We start from the raw sequence: 10,825 nt of genomic DNA on the forward strand, positions 1-10,825 counted from the left end.
GGGGTAAGAAAGCCATGATGTTTTTACTTCAACTCCTGTCAATCACTGGTTGGGTGTAGCTTCTGGGAAGTGTGATTCCCAGAACTTCCAGCTTGTTTCCCACATAGCAGAGCACCTTCCACAATTCCAGAAAAAGACCTCGGGCACAGAGTCAGAGATTCAGGGCAGTGGAACTCCTGCAGAACACAGTGAAGCAGCAGGCGCCAGGGATTACAGCTGGGCCAGTGACAGAGTCTATTATAGCCCAATCACTGTAGTCACTCAGTTCTTCTCACGCCTCATGTTCAGATCACTCCACCCTGCCACTGTTCCCCAGGGCAGTGGCTGGTCCCAGTTTTTTTTTCTTTGTTTGTTTCTACAAAAAAGCAAGACAAGGCTTTAATGACAAGGATTACCTTCCTCTTCTACCACCCATTCTAGATTCATCTTCCTCTCAACCAGTATTCCACTGGCTTAGATCTAAGCAGTTCCCTGGTGGGAGTGGGGTGGTCTAGACCCTCTCCCCAACAGAGCCTGAGTCCCAGGTTATCATGCCCTTTCCCTTGCCAAGCTATGGTTGCTCTAATTCCCTGGTGTTTCAGACATGATCCTTCCCATCCCCATTATGTAGCAGAAACCCTATTTCCTTAAAATAATTAGGGCCAATAGTCACTCCTTTCTTTACCTGTTGATCTACTGGCATAAAAAGCCTATGAGTATCAGCTATAAATTTAGTGGGACCCTTCCGTGTGCCCCTGGTGGAGCCATTTCTCTCCCGGGAATCAGGGCGTCTGATCCAGCAGAGCCTAAAGTTGCAGGAACTGGAAGCACAAATTTCCAAAGTGGGTTACTGGAAGGATTGGGGAAATGGGCCATTCTCATTTCCACTTTTTTTTTTTTTTTTTTTTTGAGACAGAGTTTCATGCTTGTCACCAGGTTGGAGTGCAGTGGTGCAATCTTGGCTCACTGCAACCTCTGCCTCCCAGGTTCAAGCAATTCTCCTGCCTCAGCCCCCTGGGTAGCTGGGATTACAGGCATGTGCCACCATGCCTGGCTAATTTTTTTTTTTTTTTTTTTTGAGTTGGAGTCTCACTGTGTTGCCCAGGCTGGAGTGCAGTGGCGCGATCTCGGCTCACTGCAAGCTCCACCTCCTGCGTTCACGCCATTCTCCTGCCTCAGCCTCCTGAGTAGCTGGGACTACAGGCGCCCGCCACCATGCCTGGCTAATTTTTCTGTTTTTAGTAGAGACAGGGTTTCACCTTGTTAGCCAGGATGGTCTCGATCTCCTGACTTTCTGATCTGCCTGCCTTGGCCTCCCAAAGTGCTGGGATTACAGGCGTAAGCCACCGCGCCTGGCCTAATTTTTTGTATTTTCAATAGAGATGGCGTTTCACTATGTTGGCCAGGCTGGTCTTGAACTCTGATCGCAGGTGATCTGCCCGCCTTGACCTCCCAAAGTGCTGGGATTATAGGCGTGAGCCACCGCGCCCGGCCTCATTTCCACTTTCGATTGCTGGCCATATATATTCCATCTATTGCGGATCTGATCTGACACCATATAATGCAGTGCTTCCCGTACTTCAGTGTGCAATGCCTAGAAAGCTTGTTAACATTCAGATTTCTGAGCCCCATCTCGGAGAATCTAATACAGAGGTCTGAGGCCAGGTCCAAGGATTCTGCATTTCTAACAAGCCCCTAGGTGTTGTTGATGCTCTAGGACCAGGGTCCACAGCTTGAGACTCACTGAAGTATATTCTACATCTTGAAAAACAGGGCTGTGTACACCACAGGATGTCACCCCTAAGCTGGGGATCTGGATTTGCCTTTCAGGAGACTGTCTTATTGTTCCATCAGGCCGTACAATGTGGTGCAGCGATTCCACGGCCACGTGCCTGCCTCACTCCCCTTTTACTGTTAAGTGTGTCCGTTGGTAAGAAGCAATGTCAGGTGGGGTCCCAGGTCAATAAATCAGATGCCCCAGTGAATCCCGGGTGGTGGTTTTGCAGAGGCGCTGTAGACAAAGTGACCTTCTGAGTTCCTGAGAAAAAGCTCTCAGACATGAACAAGCAGACACAGGAAGCTGGAATTGTCTGTTGCATTACTGAAGATAAGGTCTGAGGAAGAGGTAGGACATGGACATTTGTGCCACACACATATTCAGAATCAGATCCTCTCACCGTTCCCATTGCAACCACTCAGCCCAGACTGCCATGATCTCTTATTCGGATTGTGTAATAACCTCTAACCGGTCTCCTTGCTTCCAGCTTTCTCCTCTGACTCCCCAGCCCCCATAATCATCTTGTCTCTGCATAATAGTGGGAGTGACACTGTATTAAAATATAAGTCAGAATATATCCTTCCTCTGTTCAAAATCCTCCAGTGGATGTTTCACGTGGAGAAAAATCCACAGGCTTACAATGACCTTCAAGGTTTGTGTGTCAGTAAATATTGGAAAGCTGCTGCCACTGGAAAACTTTGCAAAGAAAAAGATGTTGGAGGGTTAGTGGGAAAGTGTGCTGGTCTCTCTTGATTAAACATGCCTTTGGGAAATCTGGCTACTCCATAGTCAAGGATAATTGATATGCCCCACTTCACTGGCTTAGGGTGCAGCTTAAGATCATATTTCTTGTGTGTTCAAATTATGACTCCCAGGCCTCACCCCACAAATTGAAAGAAGTGCATTTTTCTCTCCCTCCCAAGATAAGCCCATAATCCATGAGGAAATTTGCCTATACAAAAGAATTTGCACTGCTCATAATTTCCTCACCAATAAGAAACCTGTTATCAGCCAGGTCCTCTGAAGGGTCTTGTCTTCAGATGGTGCTTAGATGCCACTCTTGGACCTTTAAAAGGGGCTACACTCACTGTGGGTGACCCTCACAAAGCTCTCAACACTACAGCTCTTTTATAACATATGTACAAAAATGCAATCAAGTGCAAAAAATATGTACACACTTTCCCAAAGGTATACTTATTCCAGGCAACTGAGAGCAGAAGGCAGAAGGCATTTTACCATGAGCTCAGGACCAGCTGTCTTGTGATGATCTCTGTTCCCACTATTAAGCCAGGGGCAATCAGCCAAGAGTACCCTAACTCTCATGATAATCTCCTCTTGGGAACCAATATGCTCATCTTCTGACAACTGGCCTCAATTGCACAACTTCAGCCCGTCTGACATTGCAATAACTTTGAACCACACAGCAAGGGAGCCAAGAGCTTGCTCTCTCCCATCTCAAAAGGTTTTGCTACCTGGGGAGGAAGGATGGTTTTATCCACCTATAAGGATGGAGCATCTACTCCTGGCCTAATCAAAATATCCGCTAATTGATCATATGGGTATTCTGGTGAACAAGCCAGAACAAGCCAGAAAAGAGACTACTCAAAGTGTGCTAAATATTTCTGCACCCTTGGAAAGAGGAAATGTAGTTTCATAATAAGGATAATCTCCAAGAAGAAATTACCAGCCTCTTCAGCTCTGGATTCATTATCTTAAGCCTATGACAGGTGAAGAAACATACATTAGGTTGTCAGCAACTAAAAGATAAATTCCCCTCTGTTGTGTGTTCCAAAGACTTTTAAAATAACAGAGGTATTTCCATTTAATTCTTTTTAAAAAATAACTGAGAACTCCCCTAGTGTCTATCGATTCAAAAAAAAAAAGCATCAATTACATCCAAAATACCACTTTCTATCCATTACTTCGTGCAGTTGCCAAACGGAAGATTTTTTTCCCTCCGAAGTCATTTCACTCAATCATTGGGCTGGAAACAGGAAAGGAGAACATTCCGGCGGGCAATCCCTAAATCCCTTGAGAGCATCTTTACAGTGTGCCATGCCAGCCTTCAGTGGGATCTGATGATATCTTTCTGTGCAATGTTCAGGCACTTTTTAAAATCCCAATTGAAATTATTCCATCCTAGTAGGCTGCTTTCGTGATTTTTACAGTATGGGCACAGAAGTCACCAGTTCCATGACTAACCTCAGCCCTGGAGCAAGCAGGGACCACATCCCCTTTTACAAATTCAAAAATACAACAACAACAAAAACACAAAAAACAAACATCTTTTCAGAGCTCCCATAAACATGGATGACCATCATCCATCTAAGATTTTTTTGAAGTGACTTCTCACTTGCTTCTCTTGTCTTTAAGTTCTTTCCCTCCTCAAGGGGAAGGTAAAGAAACAGAAGGAGCAAGTCAGGATGAATGCAGGGGATGCTCTGTTGGTCCCAAATTACTATTTAACCATTTTAAAACTGAGGAGCAAAAGGGAATCCTCTCCACCAAAAGGGCCATTTCTCTTTGCTTCACCCTGCATGGAACCCTATATTGGCACCTTTTTCTTCTGAAATAAAGTGAGATCAAGTATCTGAAGCTGGGGAGACAGACACAGGTTTCAAGTTGCAAATCCAAAGTGCCCTCTTCTCTTTAGAGAAGGAAGGAAGGAAACTCCATCTGTGACCCACACCTCCACACACTGGGTACAGTATGAGGCCAAGTGAATGAAATTCAGTCACGATGGCTGACCTTTGTGGTGTGATATGGTTTAGCTCTGTGTCCTCAACCAAATGTTGAATTGTAATCCCCAGTGTTGGAGGAGGGGCCTGGTGGAAGATGAATGGATGATGGGAGTGGATTTTCCCCTTGCCGTTCTCATGATAGTGAGTGAATTCTCACAAGATCTGGTTGTTTGAAAGTGTGTAGCATCTCTCATTTTACTCTCTCTCTCTCTTCTGCTGGCCATGTGAAGATGTGCTTGCTTCCCCTTTGCCTTCAGCCATGATTGTAAGTTTCCTGAGGCTTCCCAAACCATGCTTCCTATACAACCTGTGGAACTGCGAGTCAATTAAACCTCTTTTCTTTATAAATTACCCAGTCTCAGGTAGTTCTTTACAGCAGTGTAAGAACAGACTAATACATGGTGATAATATATTCAGGCAGATTTATACCCTAAGGAAGAGTATTTTCCGTAATAGTTTACATGCATTAATCACAAAGTTGTTCATTGGAATGCAGGAGGAGGCTTAGGCTCAAGTCCCAGTGATACTATCTCCTAGCTCTGGACCCTTATCTAGGCTACTTAGCCTTCAAAGTCTAGAAAATGCAAGTATTTCACAATACTTTTTGGAGAATTTAGTGAGACAATACATGTACAGTGCTTTATAAACACAAAAGAACTACAATACCTTTAAATTGTTGAGAGATTTTTTTTAATGAAACAGAATACAGCAAGAGTATTATAAACCTGGAATCCCAGCACAAGCCTATAAAGGAGGACTATGATTTTTTTAATTTACAGGGTAAAAAATTAAGTCTCAGCACTAATACTGATGTTGCCTTTTATCCCCAGAGATTTTTATTTAATTGATCTGAGATGCAACCTGGGTATTGGGACTTTGTAGAGCTCCCAGATGCTTCTAAATTGGCAATGCAAGTTGAGAATCATTGTGTTAGGGAGTTTCACTCCTTGCTCCTCCCAGTGTGGACCAGCAGCACAGGAATTGCCTAGAAATGCAGAGTCTCAGGCCTCACTCCAGATCTTCTGAATCAGAACATGCAAAAATTTAACACAGCTTCCAGGTGATTCATGCGCACAAGAAAGTTTGAGAAGCATGAAACTAAGTCACAGCTAAACTGCAGAACCTGAATTTGAATCCAGAGCTAGCGAATTGCAAAGCTTTGTTCCTAACGATATGTCCTCCCCCTCTGCGGCTATTAATGTGTTCAAATGTCCTTTTAAATAACTATAAACTTCTCATCTGATCTTCACAGCAACGCTGTTAGGCAAATAAAGATTAGTCTCCATTTGATAGATGAGGAAACACGAAGATTCTGTGTCCCTGCCTAAGTCACATAGAGAGTAAGACATCAGGTTTTGAAATCAGGTTTTCTAAATAATCATATGTGATTCAGTGATGTATTTCCTTTAGAATGTTTTTGTAACTTTGAAAGATCTCTTCCCCTTAACCCTGGCTGGTGTACAATATCCTTTTCTTTTTTCTCTGGGTTTTTACAACATTATTCCATCCCATGCTGAGTTGTAGAAGGAGATGTGCTGGGGAAAATTCCACTATGAAACACTCTTTGCCACAAATCACAGCTGCTCATGAGGACTTCCGTTGCCAACCTGCCCCCTACCCCAGCCCCCGGACTTCCCTAAAACAACATTCTAGCTGAAGGACACAGCCAGGATGGTGCCAATCATGGCTGGAAAGCAATGCACAGAAATCTTGGAGACACGACAGAAAAGCAGTGTGGAAGCAGATGTGCCCAAACATTCCCCATGAGCCTGTGTTGAGGCGCATCCACCAACCCAGCGAAAAACAAACGGGATAAAAGGTCATTGTTGGAACCTGATTATAAGTCCCACAGGACAATGCCATATTGTCAGGATGCCCCCTCAGAACACTTCCCTGCTGATAACACTGGTATGCATGTGGCTTGGAGAAGTCCCAGGAGCAATAGAGAAGGCAACGTTGGTATGTCAGAATATTCAGCAAGCTCAATCTTGCAAAGTTCATCATAATTAGGGAAGTCATAAAAGCCTAGAGCTCGCCCCAGCCCCCTCATCCCTATAGTCAGGATTTTCAGCTTCAGTGGAAGCCTAGTAGCATTTTTTGTGGTTTGCCTTGAGGGGTGTCAGGGATACATTCTACTCCTCTTCCCATCTTCTCATGCCCTTAATGCACAACAGTAATGACAAAAACCAGAATCCCTGTTAGAACATGAATATCCATGGAAATTATCCCCATAAAATATTGGGGTCAGAAAAGACCTCAGAAATGATCCAGATTGAGTATCTTAAAGCACAGAGAAGCAAACAGACCTATGGCTGGCAGCCTTCAAATGGCCCTTAATCCTTACCCCCTGGGTATCCATGCCCTTCATAGAGTCTTTCCACATGAAATAAGGTGGATCTGTGTAGCCAACAGGATACTGCAGAAATAATGGTGTGCCATGTCTGAGGTTTGGTCACAAAAGATGTTGCAGCTTTGTCTTGCTCTCCTGAATCACCTGCCCTGGAGGAAACCAGCTGTCATGTCATGAGGCCACTTACAGAGTGGGGAGGTACTGAGGCCTACGACTACAGCCATAGGCTGCAGCAACCCACCTGTCTGCCTTGGGAGTGAGCTCCCTTGGAAGCAGAACTTCCCACCCACCTCAAACCTTCAGATGACCGAAATTTGAGATTTCATGAGAGACTGTGAGCCATACTGCCCAGTTTAGACACTCCTGAATTCCTTACCTACAGAAACTGTGAGATCATACATTATTATTGTTGTTTTACAGCACTAAGTCTTGGGGCAATCTGTTACCTGGCCATAAATAACAAATTAACTGCCAAAGGGGTTATGGGACATATCCAAAGAAAAAAAGCTAAGAATTAGCTTTTTCAGTGAAGTTCATATTCACTGTTGTGGACTACAATGGTCTCCGCTGATGCAATTGGTCTCTGCCTATTGGTCTGACCTCTGGCTCAGTATGCTCCAGCCACACTGGCCTTCCACTTATTTTTCATCTACTACTTCTCTACTTCAATTTCTCTCAAGGGCTTTGAGACTTCCTTTGCACTCTGCTCCCAGGGGTTCACATAGGGAGATCCTTCTTGTTTAGCTCTCAGCTCAAAGGCCACTTCAGACAGGTTTTCTGTGGCTACCAGTTCTAAGGAAGCTCCTTCTCTCAATGCCCTCCTCCCACCCCCTGCTGCCTGTTACTCTGCATGAAATCACCCAGTTGATGTTCTGCATAGCATTTGACACTCTCTGAAATTATTTCTTTTTATGCCTACTCAATTATTGTCTCTCCCCAATTGAGTACAAGTTTCATCGAAGTACCTTGTTTTTCTTATTTTCTTCTGTATCTCTGGAAGAGAAAAAGGGGCTTGCTACGGCAAGATGTTGAATAACATTTGGAAGGAAAGGAATGAAGAAGGAGCCTAGCACGGTGGCTCATGCCTGCAACCCCAGTGTTTGGGAGGCCTAGGCGAAGGAGCACTTGACCCCATGAGTGCCAAGCTGCAGTGAGCTATATGATCATGCCACTGCACTCCAGCCTGGGCAACAGAGCAAGACCCTGTCTCTAAAATATAAAAGAAAGGAAGGAAAGAAAGAAGGAAGGAAGACAGAGAGGAAGGGAAGAAGAGAGGGTGAAAGAAAGGGAACGTTTAGAAAGAAAGACACAGGTCTTCGAAATCTTTTACCTACAACTTTGGGAAATACAACCTCAACAAGCCTTTGACTCTCTCTCCCTCACTACCACTTTTATGCCCAGATGGAAACAGGGGCAGAAGAAGGGGGCTGTGATACACAGCAAAGAAAAGGAGGTGTTTCTGAGTGGTGTTCCAGGCTCTTTCGAATGAAACAGAACAATTTATATTGTTTGAATCATAAAACATCTAGAGAAAAATTTCAGTGGAATCTCTGATCCACGATGCCTCAGGGATCTGGGTCTGCAGTACTCCTTACTCTGTTTCTATAATACTTTCCATTCACACCAGGAGGGAAAGATCTGGTTGGGTTGGATTTATTTCCCATTTGAGAAAGTCTGGGCTCAGGAGGCTTGCTGAGAGAACCAAGTCTAAGAAATGTATCTTTAGGGTCTAAACCCCAAAAGGGAGAGGCTGCGGTAAAAAGAGCTCCAAAGAATGAAGTCATGAAATGTAAAGAAAGGAAACTTTGGGCCAAAGATGAAAGGCCTTCTTAACTGTGAAAATCTATTAGAATATGTAATACTCTCTCAAGAATAGAAGCCCCATTCCTTACATTATTTAACACAAGGGAGAACAAAGAACTGGAGAACATACGTTGATCCCACTTCAGCCCCTGAGAGGATAGGAAAAATGACCTAATGGTGATTTCCTATCTCTAATTTACATGATAATTTGAATCTGAAAACATTGGAAAATAATGAACCTGACTCTCCAAATAGCAGGAGGGCAAGTGGGCCATAGTCCCTGGCATCTCTCTGCAGCTTTCTGTGGAGGGAGGAGAACTTCCGTGCAATTCCACAGCACTCCCCAAGAGGCTGCTGGATTGTGGCTCAACCCTAGATACAGCCAGGTTGCCCAGAAGAGGATCACAATATCCCAGTCCCAGCACCTGAACCCAGGCAAGCCTACAGCTTCCTCTGGCAAAGATTAGACCAGTAGTGTCTAAGCAACAAGTCTTCCAGAAAGGAGAGGGAAAAAAATACAAGAGAAGGCATAGGACAAATATTTTCAGTTTTGGAGCTCAAAAGGCATATCTCAAGTTCTGCTAGGTGAGAAGGATTCCGCTACTGTTTCTGGGGTAGAGCAAGAATTGCAGATAGTATCAGAAATACACACTGGGAGATTAAACATGGCCATTGAACAATTCCAGACTCACAGAATCTCAGACCTAGAAGAGACCTCAGCATTTATCTAATGTCACTTCCTCCAGTTTCAAAGGGAGCTGTGTGCCCAGAAAAGGAGAATGCAATCCAGGTAAGAGCCTCAAAGAGGAGGGTATTGGAAATACAGTATTCACCTCAGCCCGCAACAGTGAACATGGAGTTTAGCGAAGGAGCTGGCTTCATTAAGTGTCTGGAAGACAGAAGACAAAGAAAGAACTGGAAATACGGGTAAAACCTGAACAGTGTGAGACTGTACTTTGCAAACTTTCCTAATTTGTATGCAGCCTGCATTTCACTTTTTCTTTCATGAGAGTGAAATGTATGCACTTTGAAGGTTTACTGGCTAAGTTGGATGGGAAAGGAGCCCTGAGGAGGCAAAATCGTTTTTGGGTGGGTGTCAGTGACCATGCATTTTCCATTTTCGTACCCAAGGTGCCCAACCTGGTAGGCACTACTTCGTTTGGTAAAAAGTGAACATAAAAGAGAGGGGTTTCCATGACCTAATATTGGGACAGAAACCATGCCTCCCAGGGTGCTGGAAGTAGAGACTTAAACCTTTTGGACAGATAGAAGCCACCTTATGTCTATTTTGGATTCTGAGGGATCAGGAACACTGTCTCAGCCACTTAAGAGGGGAGTGACTTACGAGTTCACAGCCAAGTAGGATAAGAACAGAGATTTTGCTGTTGTCAACTCCTCTGCTTCGGTGGAATAAATAATAAGGCATGAGCTTGGAGGCGTTGCTGCTAGTTGGAGAGAGCAGGAGAAAGCCCTTGGGGGCTGATGCCGGCGATGGAGGTCTGGCTGGGCTATGCAGCGGAAACACACAGGAGCAAAGGCTTCTGTAGAGGGTCCTTCCAGGCATCTGTGCTGCCTTCACAGAGCTCACTCCAGAGCTGTGCTCTTTGAGGAAAAAGAATCCCTGGCTTGTGCAGGAGATCTCCATTCTGTGGATGCTCCATTTAGAGTTCAGCTTTGGCAAGGGGGGAGGGGTGTGGACGAGAGTGCTCCCCCTCCCATTGCCTGGGGGGATTAAGAGGCTCTATTGTCCCTGGCCTGATGGCCCCCGCATTTGCATATATCAAGTCCCTGGGGCTGGGAATAGTGGCGCGGGCTGCACCTGCTGCCCTGGGTTCCAAGGGCTGACCCCAGTGAGACCTTCCAGGTAATTCCATTTGTGTCATCACAGATTCAGAAATCCAGGCTTGGGAGTGGAATAATGACTCGAGAAGGGAGCGGGAGACATGGGTAAACACACACGTCCCCGGGATGGCTGAAAGTGGTCAGAGGTCTGGGAAAAGAACGGGCTTTGAATCCTTGGCGTTCTTTTAAACAGGCCTTTATTTGGAGAGCCTTCCAACCTCCTAAGCCTCATTGAACTTGAAAAGCTACAAGCTTCCTTTCTTTCCGGAGACCCTCTGGCCTCTTCGCTTACCTCTTTCATCGAAGCCATTGTTAGGGGCTGCATTAGTGGGA

At 45.0% G+C, this 10,825-nt stretch overlaps 1 protein-coding gene across 1 annotated transcript; it reads right to left on the reverse strand.

Moving 5' to 3' along the window:
* Positions 1-289: 289 nt before the first annotated feature.
* Positions 290-10,295, reverse strand: LOC101148171 (putative uncharacterized protein FLJ45831). The gene is made up of 2 exons (XM_004058614.4): positions 9,996-10,295; positions 290-355 (listed from the first exon to the last, which is right to left on the reverse strand). Exons 1-2 carry the CDS (start codon positions 10,293-10,295, stop codon positions 290-292), a joined length of 366 nt encoding a protein of 121 aa, XP_004058662.1.
* Between the last annotated feature and the right edge of the window lie 530 nt (positions 10,296-10,825).

This window comes from Gorilla gorilla, chromosome 19, assembly GCF_029281585.2.
Source record: "Gorilla gorilla gorilla isolate KB3781 chromosome 19, NHGRI_mGorGor1-v2.1_pri, whole genome shotgun sequence".
Lineage (NCBI taxonomy): Eukaryota > Metazoa > Chordata > Mammalia > Primates > Hominidae > Gorilla > Gorilla gorilla.